The sequence below is a fragment of the Pyxicephalus adspersus genome, chromosome 1, assembly GCF_032062135.1.
Source record: "Pyxicephalus adspersus chromosome 1, UCB_Pads_2.0, whole genome shotgun sequence".
NCBI lineage: Eukaryota > Metazoa > Chordata > Amphibia > Anura > Pyxicephalidae > Pyxicephalus > Pyxicephalus adspersus.
In genome coordinates, this window is record NC_092858.1 from 148,879,489 (window position 1) to 148,901,510 (window position 22,022).

A 22,022-nucleotide genomic window follows, 5' to 3' on the forward strand; every position below is an offset into this window, starting at 1 on the left:
GTTAAGGCAGGTAACTCCGTTGGGGCAGGGATCTCCGTTAGGGCAGGGATCAGCAGCTTGCTTCCTGGTTCAGAATCGCGGGGGCGCGTGTGCAGGCTTCTTACTTTCAGTTTCGCTCTGCACTGCAGCCAGGAGGAGACACACACTGCAGCCAGCATCGAGGAGACACACACAGGATCGGGTATCGGGGAAACACGATAGTAGTTAGTCAGTAACAAGAAACTTAATTAACAACTTTGCTGAGCAAGATGCTTCAAGGTAAGAAGCTTCAAGGTAAGGATGGAGCAAATATTGACCTACTGTTAAGGAGGATATAACTAGTTTTGACACAACTCAATTATCTGCAAAATATAGCACAAAACACAAAAGCAACATAAATTCCTTACAGGGATACTTGATAATGTTAATGATAGTGAACGTTAAAATTTCATTTGCTTTTCATTTCGTGTTATTTCATTTTATTATATACAGCATATATAACCTTCAAAAATCCAGAATTTTCTAAAATACGGCACTCCTCAGGTCCGGAGGTTGCTGAATTTTTAAATGTCAACCTGTAGTTCCTCTTATCAATCCCTGCACCACATTTCTTATATAGTTATTTATTTTTTTGCTGTATTTAGCCTCAAATGTTTAGTGGCAGACGTATAGGGAAACCTAATAAAATGTTTTATATCACCTATAACCTAATGCTCTATTGTCATCTGTAGCCCTAGTTATTGTACAGTACTAGGTATATGTTGGTATATTACTTTTTAAATAAAAGTAAAAAAAATGTATATATGTAATTGTCACATGGGTATGCAATTGGTATTGGTATAGTGACCCTGTCAATAAAAGATAACTTGTAAATGGGAATATCTGTAAAATTAAAGGGTGAACACTTCACTTTCCCACTGCCCATTTCACCAAAAACTCACTTTATTCAAGAAAAGTCATGCAAGTACAACAGGTCAATGATATTTTAAAATACCTTCTGAAAATTTCAGGACCTAAATCCCATTATACCCTTACAAACCCCTTTTCACCCCTCCCATTCACCCATTCAGAATGTATTTTTTTGTTTTTACTTTCCGAAGCAATGTTTTACTTACTACTCTTCTGGATCCCGAGAGGACCCTGCTTCTAGAAAACCCATACAAAAGGTCTGATTAAATAAAGTTCTCCAAGACTGGAGAAGATAGACTATCATGTGTGAACTTGGGTGATTCAGCAAACCTGGAATGGATCCGGTTCAGGATTGAAAACATTTGACAGCTAATAGGAAATTATATTTATGAATTCCATTCCAAGTTTGCTGGATCACCCAAGTTCTTCCATTATAGTCTATCTTCTCCTCTCTTGGAGATAAAATAAACCATATGGCCTGGTTTATTAAAGCTCTTCAAGGCTGGAGAAGATACATTTTCATCAGTGAAGCTGAGTGATCCAGCAAACCTGGAATAGATTTCCTAAAGGTCATTTGCCATTTGTTAGCAAATGTTTTCAATCCTCGACTAAATCCATTCCAGGTTTGCTGGATCACCCAGGTTCACTGGTGAAAGTATATCTTTTCAAGTCTTGGAGAGTGTTAATAAATCAGGACCATAGTGTCCATGCCATGTAAGTAGCGCACAAACCTGAGACTGGAGCATCACTTGACCACCGGATTAGGTGAGTAAAAGGTGAACTAATACGTTTTTACTCCAACGCACCATAGCATGTTAGCCACCTTTCACTTAAATCTCAGGAAATGTAGGAAATGTAAACTCAGTTTCATTATCCTCATTCATCTATCTAATTTGCTAATAAAAGCGTTCCTTTCTTTCCTTATAGAACACTGTTTCCGCTACAAATAAATAATCAATCTGGAAAATTCAAAGAAAAAGGTCATGCTATCCAACTTGATTGTTTTCTAATGAAAGTGATGCAAGAGTGAATGAATCGTGATTTCTTGAAGCTCAGAGGGATCAGATTTGCATGATTGTTTTGGCACTGTGTGGAAAAACAGAGAAATGAAAATAAAGCGTTGTATTAGCTTATGTGCATACTGTGAGCAACAAATAATAATCAAATTATTGACACAATAGGACAGATCAGGCTGTCTCTTGGTTTACAGTTTATTTTACAGACTTTTTTACTTTTCTTTATTTGTGCTTCCCCTGCACCAGTAATTCTATATTCCCTTTAAATATAGAGAACAGAAAAGTGGATCCTCTGTGCTTGCTGCCTAAAGGACAAATAAAGCTTAATGGCTAAATATAAAATCCAATATGCAATAGCCCTGGATTGTTTATCATTCAATAATATAATGCAAATCTTGCTTACCTTATGATTTTCAGAAAAAAAAACTCAGATTCTATCTGCCTATCATCCTTCTGAACATGTTCCCAACATCCTTTAGATATGTCTGTATAAATCAGACAAATAATCACCATAGAGAAAACAGCATGCATGTCCATGGGGATGCCAGGGATGTATTGTTTCATAATTACTAGACAAAGGAAGGAGTTGTATGTCCCTGGTGATGATACCATGTGTCTCCATCACCTCATCACATTTTAGAGAGTTTTAGGAGAGGATGCAATCTATGTCACCAGGCAGTTTAGGTGGCAGCATTTTGCAGGTTGTGGGCAACACACATCAAAAACATTTCTGGATTTCTTTTTCCACCCTTCCACATTTTTTTTCAAACCCCCCCAACTAACCACTGGTTATCGTTATGAGCCAGTGACTTTCAATGTACTGATGTCAGGATAATTATAAAAGCCAGGGAATTGCCTAGATTTCCTCCCTTTCAGCTTCCCTTTATTTCTTTGCACAGCTTCATATCTATGATTTGCAGTTCTGCATGCCACAATGTACCCCAATGCATAGGTAAAGTAGGTGTGTGTTGCATTAATAAAAGCAGTCCTGCTTGTGTTCTTTTGCCATATGTTGCATCTTAACACACAAATAATCTTAACATGTCTATAGTAACACATTGCCAGGTAATGGCTATAGCAAACCACAAAATTCCAAGATTGCCAGTAGGTATTAGAAAGGAAAAGCTTGGACTGATGCTTTTATTTTTTATTCCCTCTTGTATCTTATTTACCTGTACAGAATTGTATATCCCCCACTCTATTCGTTTTGGCTGTTTGTTATAATTTTTTATTTTCAATAAAAATACATTTGGAAAAAAATGATTTACCTTTAGATGAAGCCTTATGCTGTCATCTACCTCTGTGCCTTCCAATACTGTCACAAATACTCCCCCAGTGCTTATATGGAATAACTGAAACAGGTAGAGAACCATGTCCCCAATGTAAACCAGGATAGAAATAAAAAATGACAAAAATATTTAAACTTCCCAACTTAATCCAAATAAAAATTTAGGCTAGAGTTTAAATTAGAAGGGGCCCTGACACCTTTCAGTATATTTTGTTTTTCTAGCTGCTCCATTATGGTCACAGCCATCTCCTCCATTCTCTTCTTTCAGTCTAGAATCTTCTACCTTCTAGCCATTGGGCAGTTATATATTATGTGACTCCTGTAGAAAAAGAAAACCAGAATTATGCATTAGATTTATTTGTAGAATGACTGTTCAAAGTATGGTAATTACCACTGATACTGCAATGTGCACTTTTATATACTATAAATGCAGATTGCTGATTCACCTCTAGCTTATTATTAATCAAAATATAATTTATTTTTGGAATTCGGGAGCACATTACAAACAATAAAGTGAATACATAAAATGGTATACATTGATTAAACAATTGTACTGGCAAATACTTGGATTTAAGGACTGCTATGGTTTTTGTGTTGCAGGACAGCGTAAACAACAGTCATTCCTGATGACAAAAGCATGTGCAGAGGGGGACATGGACAGCACTGCTTACTCATGATGCTGAACTTTCCTGGCATATGTCAATCACAATCCAATCGTGCTAGGACTGTAAAATAAAACTGCTGAGCAGGTAAAGAGAACCCTGGATCAATAATCAGACTGAACAGGGGGCTGGAGTATTGAGGGCAATATAGATTAGTTCCTTAGCACACCTAAAATAACTAAAGACTGTCAGACATGTGCTGGTACTTGTAGTGTTCAGCAGTGGCAGTCATGCATGCATCACATTATCCTGTTCCATTTTTCTTTTTGAATACTACTAATATTTGCTTCAAGTTTTTTAAATTAGCAAATAAATTATAGTTTAAATGATAGTTTTTTTATGAAAAGTGTGCTTATTCATTTAATTATTATTTTTACAACAATATTTATATAGCGCCAACATAATACACAGCGCTGTACATTAAATATACTAAATATAGAAGAGCTCATTACTGTAGTGGTCGAGAGCAAATGAATTATCATTGTTGAAAAAGGCAGAGGCAGGCTTTTGTATTGAGTGAAGTTGGGACAAATGGGGGAGGTGGTGAAAGGAAGAAGGTAGAATGCGGATCCGGTGTGAGTGGGGATTTATGTGCAGGTGTGGTGCAAGGGGCACCTGCAGCTGTAGGAGTGTAGAGGCTGGCATGAAGGCACAGTGGTGGGTAGATTTTAGGGGTGGTGGTTAGAAAAAGGATACAAGCAAAGTGATGACAGTGGGAAAGGGGTGGTGGTTAGTGTTAGTGTTCGAATTCGGGTTGTCCTTATATTCGACCCGGATATGGCTGTTCGAATTTGGATGGACCCAACCCGAAAAACACAGGCGCAAATTTGTGTGTTAAAAAAAAAAAATAATAATAATGTTTAGGTAATTTATTGAATCTGTGTGATTTGTGTAACTAACTTTTTTTACAGGTTATCCCACAATGAGAGGATGATTCCCACGCCTTCACAGCTGTGGGAATCCTCCTGTCAGTGTGGGATCCCCAGGCACTCGAGGTAAATGAGGACAAGTCTACCCATTCATCACCCCTCATGCTCTGTGATTGGCTGAGGAAAGGTAAACCTTGATGACAGCTCAAGCGCCATCAGGATTTTCCTTTCCCCAGCCAATTTTAGAGCACTAGAGGTGAATGAATGGGAAGACTTGTCCCTATTTACCCTCTAGGGCCAGGGATCTTCTCAACAAATGCGGACGCGGCCTCTAATGCTCTCTGATTGGCTGAGGAAAGTTTTCAGCTCCAGCTGACACCACCCCTGATTGCTGTTGCCATCCTGTAGTATGTGTTCCTGGATAGAGTTTGTCTATCCAGGAACACAGGACTCCTGTGTTAATACAACTAGTAAAGGGCTGCAAGAGCAATCAGGGGAGCGGAGCTGTCAGTTTTGCTCCCCTGATTGCTCTTGCAGTTCTTCACAGTCCCGAAAAATAACCCAAATTTTCCCACTATTGACTTTAATGGTGTTCGAATTCGACAATTGATCACCCGAACATTATCCCCTTATTCAACTGAATAGCTGTCGAATCGAATAGTGAGATATTCGACCAACACTAGTGGTGGTGCAGTGATGGGAAAGGTGGTGCTTGAGATGATAAGTGGTGCCTCCATTAGGACCTGTCAGCTTTAACTTTATATACAGTGCTCCCTGCCAGCAGAAGATGTCGGTCGCATGGGGAGGTTGGTGATCCAAGCTTACAGGCAGCAGGTTATAGTGTTTCTGCAAGCCACAGCAGAGGTCTATAGGGTGAAAAGATGGTACAAACTGATGTGGCTATAAATTAGGCCATGTCCTATTGTAACACAGGCTCACTTACTGCAGGGATAATTCTGAATGTGCTTCCGGCTTAGTATGGCTGTTGTGGATGGTCTAAATTGAAATGTTGATGTTTACTGCTTATGCATCATAGTAACACAATGTTATTACCTACTTGTATGTGCTTGGTACTGGTGGCACAGTGTCATCCCAAGACATTATACTACACCCAGAATGGACCTAGTATTTGGTTATAGTGCTGCCAATTTTCTTACACTTGCAGCGATCTTCAGAGATACTGAAAGTAAGTGCAGTCTCCCACTACTAATACCTTATCTTGCATGCCACATGATATACTAAAAAAAGAAGCAAATCATTTAATAGTGATAGGAGACTTCCTGTGCAAGGAAATATTAGCTGGTATGCAGGGACCTCTGAAGGTTAGGAAATCAGCAGCTTTGTCACCAAATGCTGGGTGGAGGCCCTTCTTCCTAGAAATACACAAAAGAACCTCATAGAGTTCTAAGGGGACTCATTAGTTAGAACACACACTCCATAATAATAACTCCATTCCTTATGTTAAAATAACAAATTTGCACTCGTTCTTTGGATCAAGGGGGATGTGGTCCTGCAGCCTACACCATCTTGGGATGCTAAGTCAGAGATGCCTCCTTGTAAGCATACACGTAGACAGCTTTTATATTTGGTCCAAAGAAGAACCCAGAACTCTTGGACCTGTGCATCCTCCTGTACCAGTGACTCTCAGCCTCACTGTTTCCCAGCACCCATTTTTACACCCCCAATGCTCCAGAAATTGCACCTTTCTGCAAGCCAGCACCTTTACCACTGTCTCCCTGACTTGTCCATGACACTGCTCCCCAATACCCCACATACTGACTTTCAGAATTCCTGTTACCACATCCCAACAACCCAGAAACTGCCAGCTGCCAGCCAACACTTCTACCACTGCACCTTTTTGCCAACCATCTTTGGCACTGCACCCTGGGACAGTGCCTGGAAATGCTACAATAACAGTTCACGTGATAATAATATACCTTATCTTCCATCAACATAGAGTTTGCACACAGCTTTTTATTTATCAGTAAGGCATTGCGGTATTGTGTGCCAGTTGTGTCTGCTTGCATTTCAGCTGACCTACATATCACCCTGGCATTCATATTCTTCACCTGTTTATTTAGCAGAAATGCAGCCCAAAATGTTCACCAGAAATATTTGTGTTTTGGATGCTGTCAGAAAGTATTGGCTTGACTTTCAGATTATAATCAATGCTAAAAAATCATAAGTGTGTTTGATCACATGACAACTGTACATGTATGAGATTATTGTAGTTCCTGCTGGATGAGGTTTCATAAGAGCAATAGTAACATGTCAGGACAAGAGAAGACCCCCGCCTTAAAACCTTAACTGCTTCTTCGTATCGTAAGTCATTAGAAGAGGAGTAACAAATCCCTCCTTCTGTTCTTTGGGGAGAGGAGGAAGGAGGTCAAGCAAGCTTCACCCCACTGTGCTCCCTCCCTTTTTTTGTATAACCGTTGTTCCCTATCAGTCGTTCATGGGGATCCATTAACAACGTTGGGTGACTGACGTTGGGCGACTGCTGTACATACCAGATGTGTTACAACCAGCATGACCGTTTGTCTTGGATGATGATCATCTGACATGTTTACATAGCCTTAAATGTCTTGCAGTTTTCTTTCTGTGTAAAGAAGCTACAGCCCGAGTAAAAAGGCCAGTCTTCTACAAGAAGCTGCAGAGTAGGACCCCTTCCATCTATAGGGAAGCAGTGACCTCTCAGCAGAAACCCAGCACAGCCCCTGCTGTATCAGACATTTAGCTTTACAGCCAGCAAAGCTTTGATTTTGTAGAGGATGTGTCAGACCTTTGCAGAGAGACCATTGCTTCCCTACAAAGAAACATTTGCGGCAGCTGTCAGGAGACAAGTTTTTACACTTCTGGTGCTTAATTAATAACATTTTGTTTTTATGCACCTTGCAGGTATTTAGCTGATTTAAACTAAAAGTTAAACTAAAAGTTTGATAAGTTCTCTGTATAAAAGTTTTATCTCCCTCTGCCCATCAGTTATCCTGTCAGAATACCCAGTGATGGGCATCGCAGGGTGCCACTCTGAATGTGAGCTGCCAGAGAAGTAAATACCTAGAGACCTTCCTGTCAGGACAGTCTGACTTAAAAATGTGTTACACTTCTTGGCTTGCTACAAACATTTTGAAGTGATAGATCATCAATGTGTCAAAAACATAAAAAAATGTGTTTCATCCAAATCCTGTACTGGATATTACACTTTCCTTATTCTAGATGAATATTTAAGTTTACTGTGGGGCATAAAAGCTGTAAAGTTTAGAAAAGATTTAAGAGAAGGAATACTGCTGAGTCATCTTAATTGCCTGTTAGAAATCCTCCCGGTCATTGATCCTCACCATTAAGTCTGTAATTCCAATTTGTACAGATAATTTATACTCATTACTAGTTCTCTCACTAACCTTAGATTTAGGTTAATGTTGCTGGATCTGTTTTTTTTGAGTATTTCAAGAGAATGGAAAGGATGCCCCCATCACCCCCGAGATCTCTCCACACTAACCATGCCATACCATACAGCAAAAATATACCCAACCCAAATTTATTCTGTTGTCTTTTGGATACCCTAAAGGCACTTCAAACCGCACAGATCAGGTCACAATGATGCAAAACACCTTCAGTTTCTTTGAATTACACTCCAGGCTGACCACCCAAAAAAAAAAGCAAAACTAAAAATCTGTAGAAGAATTATATGACTTGCAAGTAAGCAGTAAAAAGCCTATAGTGAAATATTATATTTCTAAAGCCTGTTGTTAAATATATAGTAAGTCTAGAATTAGGCAGCGTTTCTGCTTTTAAATATTTGTTTTACAGAATGAAAAGGACAAGTAGAACAAGAAGCAGTTTTTGGGTGGACTGACTTTTTAGATAGAGCTTTAGGTAGAGCTACTAACAAAACACATAATTCAAGATCCTTGACATCCATATTACACAATGATACCCCAAGTCAGTTTATAGTGAGTCCCACTTCACAAATATAGGGGCCTGTGGCTATGGGCTTGTGTCAAGTGCCATGGTAAAAGTTTGAAATCAGTTTGAGGTGCTGGGGTTATTCAAAATGTAATAACACATTCTTCAATCAGGTTTTGAGTTTCCATGGACTTGTAGACCTAAATTCTCATTGGTGTGGGTGAGCTTTGCCAAAATTGACAAGTATGCCATTCAGGAACCTGTCGCTGCTGCATCCCCTTAAGCCATGATCTTTGCTGTGAACCACATGGCAGACTTTCAACTCCACCGAGATCCTCTTTGGCTGTTGGATGGCCACTGGTGATGTACATTGTCCCTGGTGTCTGGCTCTATACCAGGGGGTGCCATGTATTCAGCCTGGCTTTACAGGGCAATTTCCATGCGGTGTGTAAAAAAGCCACAAGGAACCAAGGATTTATTTCATTTTTTTATATTTTTATTTTTTTTAGACTTTGCATGTCTATTTAGCCAAAAACCTCTACTGTCTAGTGACATATTTTGTTTAGTAGGTTGAGGTGCACTTTAAAGCATACCTAAGACACAGGCCTTAAAAGATAAAGAATCACTCATTTGGGTGAACATAAAGGAGTATATAAACCCTCATTAGAGAAATAATCTTGGCAGTTTACCCTATCTACTTTCTTCCTTGCTGTGTAGTTTTCAGTGGAGGCTGTCATTTCTGCAAACTCCAGTTAATTTTTTTGTGCCCTTCATTTCTACATTTTTTGACGGCTACATTACTAGTGCCCCAGCATAAGCACCCCTATGTGTATCTCCTTGACTAGACCTGATGTCCTGAGGCTTTTTGGCTGACACACTTTGGCAGCCCTATACATTTACAAATCATTCTGTGACATCAGAAGTGAGTGACATTGAGTCGAGTAATGTAAAAGAGATTCTTGGGAATAAAGTGATACAATGCAATGTGGAGTATAACTTTACTCTTGGTGGATCTAAGAGAAAAAATAGATTTGCTGTGGGGAGTTAATGTCACTTAAGTGTTATACATATTTTAATAGAGTGGTCAGACATGTGCAATGTCCAAGACTTCCTTTACAGAGAAAGTTGGCCCATTAGTGAAGAAAATCACTTTTTTACAACAAGTATGGGTTTTTTTTCTGTCTCTTCCCTCTTACCCATAGAACTCCCCTATCCTCCACCCCAGAATCTCATGACCTGGCAAAATCCCTACATTTCGTTACCCAAAACCTTTTTTTTTTCCAGCCACGCCTGCATAGTTGATCCCAATAGACATTAATGGGGTTTTCTTCCGAGCATCTCCTATAATGGGAAATGTAGTCCAATATGTTTAATGATTAGATCTTGCCTGCACTCTAGTGTCTATGGGGATCCGCACATTGCCTTCCTAGGAATGTATTACAGCAATCACCTTTTTATTTGTTACTTTCCCTGATGCTAAAGATAATAAGTACATTTCTAGAATAGTACCAGAAGTACAGTACTTCTGCTCTTTAAACATCTTATCAAAATGCCTAATAATGAGCATTGCAGGACGCCTCTAATAAACATTTAAAGGGATCAAGTGCTCAGGAGTGTCAGCAGATAAAATGGTGCAAGACCAGGGACTCTGATAAGTATGTACATGGGATGCAGATGAGTAACAGTTATCCTTTAAAGTGACTGTCTCACAATTTATATCTCCAGTTTTTGGTCCCTTGACGAGCTATGCTGGGCAACCTATAGCATGCTTCCAAGTGTGTCAGAGACCTGGTCATCCAAAAAAGCAACAATGACCAGGAATCTGACACAGTCAGAAGTGTCTTGTGCTGAATATTCTTCATACAGTTTAGCTATTTAGGAGAGCTCAGATAGGATACACGGGCAGCAGGACAGGTTTGCGCTACTCCTCCATTAAAGTAAAGCTATGGCCTTGTACAGACATCACATTTCTGGCACTATGACATTCTTTCATGATTCCTCATCATCATTTCCAGAGACTGAAAATGAACAAGCTTTGTACACACAATGCCATACTGTGCTTTGTAGACAGGAGAAGGGAGGACAAGCAAATGGCACCTTGCTGCGTTCTCCTCAAAAGTACAGTGGTCGTCCCCACTCACATTCACTGATTCACCAGGACAATTTGGTGAAGCTTCTAGCTTGTCACTCAGCAAATAGCCAAACACTGCCCTGATCACTGATTTTTGGATTGACAATACTGCCATTTATTAGACTTGCACATTACCTTGAGATTTGGGACTTGATTTGGTACCTGTTTAGATTGCCATATAGCCTTTAGGCTTGAGTTTAGACTATCTATTAATAACACAGCATTTACTGGGCACATACGGCTAGGTACCTGGGAGTGGTTTCAGGCAAAAATGATTGTTTTTTGCAGGTGTTTGCAAATGCCTATACAGTTGTTTTAAAAAAAAGCCTGTTAGGTGTATGTAGACATTTACACCCAGTTTAATGTCTTGCAAAGCCTTTAAAACAGTGGCCCCCAACCTTTTGGAGCTCGTGGACCACTAATCTTAGGACTCCGGACTCCGTGTTGTGTCTCTGGCTGGTGCTCTCCTCCAAGCGGGGTTCTTCTCCCGAACCTACTGGGGGGTTCACCAGCCAGAGCCACGGCCCACCTGCCAGACAGCCACGGCCCTCTAGTGAACCACGCACTGCAGGTTGGGATCCCCTGCTTTAAAACACTGTGGGTCCCCTTAATACTAAAGCCAGATGGGTTTGGGACCTTCCTGGATAGGAAAAAGAGCAATGAGAGTATATGTCCCCTCTCCTATCCCCGGTGGTATGCATATTAAGTATTTTTAAATGTAAAAGCGGTATTTTAAATTTCCCATCTGTCCCCCCCCCAGCCACACGCTCGCATGCAGATGCCCAGCCAGTTACCCCCAGTTACCCCTGACACCAATGATCATTTTGGCTGTCTGTCAGTGATGCTGACATTCTTCCCACTGGCCAGCAATATAAGAGGCGTTCTGACCACCACATGATAGCGGGGTTCCCTGATGACTGCTCTAGCCTGAACATAGCCTTAGCGGTGCACGAATCTGTTCCTAAATTGTTTGTAATATGACAACACAAGTACAGTATCTGTAATAATGCCAGTGCACAGTGGTAATAATATGGGAGCAATGTGTCTCGTAGTGTTTCGCCATCTAGTGGATACATATGATCACTGACAGGTAATCAATGAAATAAAAAGTTCTTATGTCATAGCCCAGGTATAATTTGCTGAAAACTAAAGCTAAAAAAAAAATGTACAAATCTATAAATGATTCTGAGGGAATGATGTGGATAACAACCCTCAAACCATAATACTAGAGTTACGCAGAACTGAATTCTTATTTTAAAAGTGAACTTATCACTAACATTTACACTATGCATAAATATGCAGGCCATCTAATAATGATCACATATAGGTGTATAATTACAGTGTCATTAAACCTTCATCAAACAACAATGAAAACATGATTTACATTTTGCTGATCTATTTCATGTTAATATCTAGGAAAGAATTAAAGGAAAAGAGTTTCTGTCTTTTACGTTCAGTGGTGTGGGGACATGGCAGAGGTCCTGTACGAGGATGAGCCCCTCTCTCCAGGGGGTCAGTAGGGGCCCTCTGAGCCAGAAGAGTCTTCTATCATTGAGTCTAGCAAAAGAAGACAGAAGTAAAAATTCTCATCTGCCATATTTTTTAAATGACTTACATATAGTACTTTAAATTTAATAAAGATCACTCCTAGCATCCCCCCATATTTAAAACTAATTAAAAATTCGAGAAAAAAATTAGGAACGTCAAGGTGGTGGTATCAACACACTATCTGGGATCTTGGTAAAATTAAATGCTCCCTCCATGTTCATCATAAGGTATTGGTTAGCAATCAGTAATGTCTGGAGACATTGGGGTTATTTATCAAGCAGTGAACAGGTTAATTATTACCAATATTATTAAACAGGATTTATATAGCGCCAACATGTTATGCGTCACTGTACTGTAATGCTGTACTGTAATAGGGGTGCAAATACAGACAGTGCCACAGGAGGGGGAGAGGAATTACCACAATTCATTTATTTTTACACAAATGATTCCATTCTCTACATTAAAAGCTCTGCATTATGTAAGAACTTATTAAGGTAAATGTGATGACACTCTGCTCAGTAGCAGGCCCAGAAAAAGTCTTTATTTAACCTAAAGGTAAGAATCAATATGGTGGCCTGCTCTCATGAAGTGTAGCAATCTATATCAGAGTTGGGTGTTTTGCCGGAAAGGCCCATATATATCATAAATGGCCTACTCAACTTTATTCAATAGTTATCTTTCTCTTTGCAGCTTCAGCATTATTTTAAAAGTGCAGCAATTGAATGATTCAGCAGCTGAACGAGAAAAATACATATTTGAGAAATTTGTCTGAATGTGCATTTTTCACTTTGATTGAACGCATGCTTACTGCTTCTGACATTGGCATTAACACAAATATATGTATTGTATGGCTCATATAAAGTCATTTCATAGGTATAAATAGAGATAAATACAATTCTCCCACAAACCTATGTAACCAATAACTATTAGGCAAAACAAAGACACTTTTTTAAATCATTTATTATTTTTTCCTAATTAGTGGTTTGGTAAAATTTATGAAACTGGTAATTTAATCTTTAATCAAACTTGGAATGTGAAAAGTGGATCTGATGATTGTAAAGGAAAACTTCAAGTAAAACACATTTCAAGAACAGATTAGGAATGTAAAAGATGAGACAGCGCTGTTTGGTTCGATGGTTTTGGATGACATGTTCTGAAAGTTTTCCATAAGGTTTTGGCACTATAGAAGGTTTTGGCACTATAGAAGGTTTTGGCACTATAGTTTATGTGGGATCTAACCATTATATACTACCTAATCCCATATGGGAAAATGATTGATAACAAAATGCCTCAGCTGCTGGTTTGCAGACAGTTGTACACATAATGCTGCAGCTCACTATTGGTATATAAAAGATCACAAATGTAACTTGGTATCATGGTTAATGTTTACTATGACTTGACACACCAGTAATGTCTGCATTTTTGTATGGATATATTCTGGAATGCTGATTGGTTAATTTTGCTGTGCGATTTTTGAATGACTATGAGAATAATCCTACAGCCATTATCCAAGTGATCCGCATATATATTGGACGTACAGGTAGTCCCAGAGTTAAGGACATGCGACATACAGACGACTCCTAGATACGATCGGGGCTTCCCTGCTCCCTTGTGTGCAGAACGGACGTTTCATGGGGGAAGGGGGCAGTTTGCATGACTTGCAGTAGAAATCTTTGCTAAACACAGCTGAGGTTGTGGGTGATCTTAGGGACTGAGCTTTTCTGCAACATCTTGTAACTCTTTAATGACCAAGACAAACTCTGCGGTTGTTTCTTTTTGCATATCAAAGCACAGCTTGCTCCAGAAGTTAATGAATGTCTAGTTTGCATTTTTTGTTTTGTTTCCTTTGTGATTAACTCACAGTGAGAATTTTTTACAGTAACTGACACCATGCTGCCTAATAATATGTTGAAAAATATATATTTCCTAATTGCATTTAATAATTTAATGTACCTGTTCCAAATTCAACTTAAGAACAAACCTACAGACCCTATCTTGTATGCAATCCGGGGACTACCCGTACTATCACAGGTCAAAAAGTTTACAGTGGGTTATGTATTTATTCTGCTAATAGGTTCTTTGTTGGCATTATTGTTATTTCAGATAACAACCCCAGTATTATGTACCTAAAGGAACATGATCAGAGCTAGGTCTATAAGAATTTTTTTGCTATGGGGCCAAAAAGAATTTTAATTACAGCTCTGTACGTGTCATCATTGGTGCACACAATGGGCCTTATTTATTATGGGTGGTGTAAAGTGCATTAAAACATTGGCCCAGGTTTAATAAAACTTTCCAAGACTGGAGAGGATACCCTTTTATCAGTGAAGCTGGGTGACACAGCAAGCCTGGAATGGATCTGGTGTAGGACTGAAAACATTTCCTAACAAATAGCAAATTACTTTTAAGAAATTGTTTCAAGGTTTGCTGGATCACCCAGCTTCACTGATAAAATTGTATCCTCCCCAGTCTTGGAGAGTTTTAATAAATCCAGCCCAATGTTTTAATCCTGTTTTTAATAATATTAATGCACTTTACACCACCCATAATCCTACCCATTCCCTCCACTTTAAACATTCTTCATCGCTGCCCAGAGATGAAGGTCTTGAGTGACCACCAGATTCATCCCATGCTGCCAATAATGTCACCTCCTGAGACAGCAATGCTTTATTTGTTGAAGGAATGGCCCTTACTAGCCAAGTCACCCAGCAGATTGTTGTAGTGTTCCTCCGACTTTGGCCTCCATTCCATTCATACCGCAGCTGCTCAGGAATTCTGTCTCCACTGCTGTCTAGTGTGGGAGGGCCAAGTGCTGTCTTTTTGCTCAGAGCTTAATAGTGGTTGCTTTTTCTTGGAATGGAAAGCCCTCTGGTCATCCACTAAATATTGAAAAGCACACTTCTATCAGTTAAAAGGGTTATCTGAACTGCATCAGACTACCTTATCTTGTTTCTAACTGTGCAGCCCTCCAGGTAATGAGCTCCAGGCATAAGACATGTTCACCTTCATATCCTAGCCATGACTTATCTATGTTAAGTGTCACAGATTGTTTCTCACTGTCTGTGAGCTCATATGAAGATTGATGAGCAATGACTAACATGTTAGGTGGCAAATAAATGTTCTATCACTTTGAGGATTCCCATGGAATGCACATGCTTAAAAAAACAGAGCTGAAAACTGATGTAAATTAAAGAGATTGGAGTTTGTAAAGCACTGAAGGATTTTCACAGCCTGAGAGTACAGAATATGTCATTCTGTTTGGTTCCATTCACCTTCATCATGTGCAATGTGCCATAACAATTCAGATGGCAGAATAGTTACAGTACAGATAATTGTAACTAATGTTAATGTTTTATTTCTATCATGTGTTCTCCTTGTGCTGCCTTAATGAATGAAGCTAGAATAATGTTTATTACTAATATGATTAATATTCCAGATTTATAAAGCACCAACATCATACACAGCGCAGTACAAATAAATAGGGGTTGCAAGTGACAGACAGATACACACAATGACATAGGAGGAGGAGATGACCCTCCCCAGAAGAGCTTACAACCTAAGAATGCAAAAACATTGTGCAAATGTACTAACGATCAACCAGCAGTTAGCATTTATCCTACCGCCTGCCCTATACTAATCTGTAATATAACTGCAATTGGTAGGCTACTACTGCAATCTGTAATAACTGTAATGCCTGTGAGCTGCGTTATGTATGTTTTGAAACATAAGACCTTTTCCTAAAATAGGAAATCATTCCACGGAGAGTGACACCTACCTTCCCTCAAGCACTGCAAAGAGTGTTTTGGAACAAAGGTATAGACAAACAGTAAGTACTATAGTGCAGACCAGACTACACTTTATTTAAGTAAATAATGTAATATTGTTAGGAGAAGTTAGTTGTCTGCCCTCTGCTCAGCACCTGGAAGCATCCCCTGCTTCCCTTTAGCCATGCAGTCTCCACCTGATATGGACCTCAGCTTCTCAGCATCCCCAGCACATACACTGAGCCTGTGCACAGCTGAAGTAGAAATAATATTATTATTATTACTATTATTATTATTATTATTATTATTAATAATAATAATAAAAAACAGGATTTAGATAGCACTACATATTATGCAGAATTTAGGAGCGGAGTAGTTCCTGTCTTCAATCTGCCCTGCCATTGGCTGCTGGGACTTTATACCTGCTCGTGCTTACAGTTACGGGTTGCCTGTGGTAGCACTAAGTGTGGCCGATATGCTGCTAGTGGTTTTATCTGTTGGATTTACTGTTGCTAACTCTGCCTGTTTCTTGACCCTGTGATTGTATGCTGCCTGGACCGACCTTCTGTTTTGACTTTATCCTTTGATACCTTATTTGGCAGAATGATTACCTGTGTATGACCTCTGGTTCTTTTTTCTAAACTTTCTTCTGCTGAACTCCACTGTACTGCATTATTTGTGGGCCCATGGCCCTCTGTCAGTCCTTCCCCAGATGCCGTCCTTGGCACAGATAAGTCATCGTGGCAACTGTGTTCTGAGATGGCGCATCTAACCTCCCAAGGCTGAGCAGACTAAAGGCTTACTAAAGGTGAAGAGTGCAGACTTAGATTGGGGGCCTGGTGTGTGGTGAGCATTGGCACTGGACCAGAGCCTTACAATTATACTCACAAAATACAGAATCTGTATCTTGCAGATTGGGCCACCAGCACCCATGACAATGGTGACCTGGTTAGTGATGCATGTGTAGCTTTGCTTGTCTACTTGTTTAGGTTCAGCACCAGATCACCGAACCTGCTTTAATTCTTATACCAGTGGTGCTACACTTTCTTGGTATAGGGATCCACACATGTTATCCCTGATATCACCAAACAGGTGCTCTCCTAATATTCAGTGGATGAAATATTTCAGAAAACATGCTCCCACATTTGTGTTACTTACAGTTCATTTTATAATGACATGTGCCACAGCAAGATCTATTAAGACTAGAAGAAAATATATAAAAGAAAAGGAATGAACAGCACAAAATATGTTAAAAGATGTAACATGTAAGGCGCTGTGTACCTGCTTTGTCCATCCGGATGTACCTAGCAGCATCTATGAGTAATGATAGTGTCTGTGCACCAAGCTGGCTTTCCAGATAATTGCATGTATAGTTGTCTGATAATGATGTAAGAAAATATTATGCAAATGTAAACCCATGTATAAAAAATATTTTACAGTGCTGCACACATAAGGCCTGATTTATTACACTTTCCAAGGCTGGAGAAGATACACTTTCATCAGTAAACCTGGGTGATCCAGCAAACCTGGAATGGATCTGGTCCAGAATTCAAAACATTTGCTAGCAAATAGCAAATTACTTTGAAGAAATCCGTTCCAGATTTGCTAAATCACCCAGATTCACTGACAAAAGTGTATCCTCTCCAGCCTGGGAGAACCCTAATAAATCAGCTCCATAATTTTAATGGAGATGATGTTATTTTTTTTGGTCCTGGTATTCAGCCATTACTATATTATTATTCCTGATAATATGACTGTAAATAGTGTAACTCCAGTCAACATTATTTTAAAAGTAGCAAAATTAGAGTTAAAAGAATGGAGGAGAAATAATTATTAATAATTTTTCAGCTATGCCAAGTAAGAGATAACCAATATATGATTACTGTAAGTAGTGGCAGAAAGCTGTCAAGGAAGAGTCATCGCTAGCTGCAGCACGCACATAGAAACGTGCACTTTTGTGTGTTTTGCCCCCTCATTTACAATATTTTATAATCATGCTGCCTGAGCATTAATAAAGTCTCAGCAATATAACTGTACTGTAGCTAAAACACCAGTTGGTTAAGTAGCACTGCACACTTATTATGTAAATACATGCAAACAATGTTTTATCTCGGCTTGTTTCGCCACAATTAAAGCTAAGTGAGACAGTTTGTTACTAAATAAACCCCCCTCCATTGTGAATAAATTATTTATCCTTTCTGGGATCCTTTGTTTACTTTGTAAAGCTCTGTGTAGTATTTCTTTTGCACAAGCTTCCTGTAATATAGACCGGTCACTGCTCTCTCTTTCACCTTGTACAAAGTGACTGGTCTTGTACCCGCCCGCCCTTGTAGTTGTTTTGCAACTGGAAGACCTGGCAGATCCCTACCAATGTTCTACATAAGCACAGTACAATGATACCGTAACTACTTTTACACGGTCCTGGTTTAAAAGGCATTTAACACACACCAAGTGAATGAGGAATATATTTGAATGAAAGTTTTCATGCCCAGAGTATTAACACTGTATACATAGCTAGTGATGAAAAAAACAAGCAAAGAAATGTATCAAGAAATAAGCAAAGTATAAAGAATATAAAATATTTATTTTCAAATAACAAAATAATTTGACTCTTTTTGTTTTTAGAAAATCCATACATATATATCAGTGACCAAAAATAAAACTGTTGAGATCTACTAAAATTCATTGTGAAAGCTACATTCCAGACTGTAACTGTTTAATAGCAATATCAGTTAGAAGTATGAATACATTACATTAAAAATCTATTACAAAGGCATTCATATAGAAATGTGCAAATTTACATAGGCGGTGTTGCCAATAATAACTGATAGAATTGGATAGGATGATTCCCATGAGTCATTCAGTTCTTATGTCTGTGATAAATAGAATTGAACTACATCCCTCAACACGATGCTCCTGGATATCAGTGGAATACAATGGTAGCCTCAGGCTTATAATCCAGATGTAATAATTCACTTTCTCTTTTTGACAAGAAGGGAAACCTGTGGATTTAATACTGATAAAATATGGGGCAGGGATTCAGTTCACGTAACAAAAACAGGAGTTGTATAAAGAAATACAGCAGCCTTCCAATTTAATTACATTTGTGCCATCCACAGGTATTGAGGGTACTGATGTGGGCAGAGCAAAGATAAAGAACTTCACATCCATTACAGGACTGAGGATCTTACAGTTTGATCTTAAATCTATATTTCAAATATAAGCTGTAAAGTAATACAATGTAAAGTACAATGTAAAGTTAACAATGTTCAGCAGAGATAAATCTCATTTTAAATACAGTAGACTAATATATGTGGTGTAAATAATCATTTAAAGGAAAGCAGCCACAGATGATCTCCTTCTAACAGTGCTAGCTTCCTGGTTGTAATGATGACTCAATGGCCCTGATTTATGAAAGCTCTCCAAGGCTGGAGAGAATACACTTTCAGAAGTGAACTGGGTGATCCAGAAAACATGGAACATATTTTTCAAAATCATTTTCTATTTGCTAGCAAATGTTTTGAATCCTGGACCAGATCCATTCCAGGTTTGCTGGATCACCCAGTTCACTTCTGAAAGTGTATTCTCTCCAGCCTTGGAGAGCTTTCATAAATCAGGGTCAATGTCTTCTACATTTTCTGTGCAACTGATCTGGAACAAGTATGCAGCTGGTGAAGTCTGAACTGATGAGCTGCATGCTTTTGCTGAAGAAATGAAATCAGAACAAGAGCCTGGCCAGCAATGATAGGCTATATATTGCCCCTGTTTTTTCATGACAGTGCAATCATAATTTAACAACATTACCCATGAGTTAAGCTCAAAAACTAGGGAAGAATAAAATGGTTGTCCTGCCTAAAACACTTAGAGACTAAATATCATTTAATGCTGACAGGTTACAATATGAAACAATCATCCAGGTACAGTTAGGGGCAACACCTTCATTTTACACTAATGGAAAAGCACAAGGACAGTGTATGTGCACTAAAAATGTGGAATATTATTCAAAGTGCAATACCTATTGGAAAGCATTCAGTAATTTTCTAACCAACATGATTATCTATATCCACGCGCTATGGGTTACTGCACACAATGTTTCTATTGATGAAGCCTTGTGACAGTTCTGTCTATAACTGCACAGCTCAGGTAATGTAATAGTTTGGCTGAGAAATGTCACTTGATTAAAATGTTTTTTTTTTCTGTCAGAAAAAAGTTGAATTGTTACATTATATATCATTATATATTTAGGTTATCAAATTGCAACCCAGTGTATGTAAAAAGTGAATTTCAGTCCTTAATACATTTATAATAGTAGAAATATACGTAGAAAATTTTGATATTTAAATATTCCTACAATATATATTCACAGTCTGCATTAGCCTTACCCCGAGTTTAAGCAGTTCACAGTAAATCATTTGCAGATCCGATAACAGTTAATTAGTCCAAAACACCATTTTGCATTGGCAATTTATTCTTTGGATCAGATCGTATGTTTCACTTGTCCATCTGTGAAGCTGTCCAAATAAGCACAGAACATTTTATGGAGTTATTGGTATTTTGTCAGTGCATGGAGAGAGAATGTTGGTATGCTGATCCCTGAAAGCATCCAAGCTGCCAAGTAAATGATCCAGGAGTTGGTTCTGTGAAATTGTCCGCGTGGTTCTGATAGTAGCTGCCCCTGACACCAATACTGTAGCTGCCATGTGTATAGTACGGGAAGCCTGGCATGGAACTGTCCTCTGTTGGGTTTCCATAAGAGCACTGCAAATATTGGGCCTCGGGTGATAGTCTGGTGTAGTAAGGAGAGGGACATTGTTGAGGTTGTGTGACCTCTTCATAACTTGGATTTGCAGAGATAGTTTGATGAGTCTGTGGTGGCACCGAGTAGGCCTGAGTGGTGCTGTCTTTGATCTCTGGCTGTCTGTGCCCACTGTGTTGAAGATGGCATTCAGTGTGGCTACAGCTCAATTTCTGCCGAGAGTTCGAGTGTAAGAACATGGAGAGCGTAGAAATCCTGGTAATGGCTCTCTTAAGGGTTGCAATTTTGGACAACCTCTTACCACTCAGGTCATGTTTTAGAACCAGGCGTAAAGCGTTGAACGCCTGGTTGTAGTCCAGGATGCGTTTTCTTTCCCTGACATTGGCCGCTATTCGGCTGGCTTTTGACCTCACTGGCCGGGTCCTTTTCTTGGGTTTGGCGTCTTCCACTTCACTCTCACTAGTTGTTCTCTGAAATGTCTCAGCAGAGTGACCAGACCTCTCATCTGTTCCATCTTCCACCTCATACTCAGAGTAGTCTGATTCAATAAGACTCATTGCAGCTGCAGTCACTCTTCAGACACAACTCAGTGATTGGTTTTAGACGAACGTCTCTTACAGCTCAGCTTTTAAAGATTTGAGTTTATGTCCACAGCTATCCACTCCCTCTCATAACCACTCCCTGAAAAGGCAGCCTGCTTCTTAAGTTCTCATTTTTTATGACACCTCATAAGTACTCTAACAGGTACCTTGTGTCTTCTTTTTATGGCCTGCCTCAAGGTAGATGGGCCTTAGTTTGATAGCTTTGTCAAGGAAGATCATAGACAACATGCAAATGCCTGTAGTAAGTACTCTGACATACTGATCTGCTAAATTACACAGCAGCACATATAGTTTCTCTTCTTGAAACAAATTACAGGTCTTCCTGTTTAATCTGTCCTAGATGATCACCTACATACTTGTACTGCCAGAGGGAGCAACAACCAAGCATAGAACATAATGCACTTCACACCTCAGACTCTAAAGAAGAGCAAAACAATTTAAAATTCCTAAACACAAAACACTCAGCATAAGATAATATATATACTGTATATAATATTTATAACATCATAGATCTCTGTGTAAGATCCAAGAAACATTAATACTTAGAAAGTATTCTGAAAATGTCTATTTGTATATTGAGGTGGCAGAGCTC

At 39.1% G+C, this 22,022-nt stretch overlaps 1 protein-coding gene across 1 annotated transcript; it reads right to left on the reverse strand.

Moving 5' to 3' along the window:
- Window positions 1-20,629: 20,629 nt before the first annotated feature.
- On the reverse strand, window positions 20,630-21,385 carry BHLHA9 (basic helix-loop-helix family member a9). Its single transcript, XM_072399252.1, has one exon. It carries the CDS (start codon window positions 21,383-21,385, stop codon window positions 20,630-20,632), a length of 756 nt encoding a protein of 251 aa, XP_072255353.1.
- Between the last annotated feature and the right edge of the window lie 637 nt (window positions 21,386-22,022).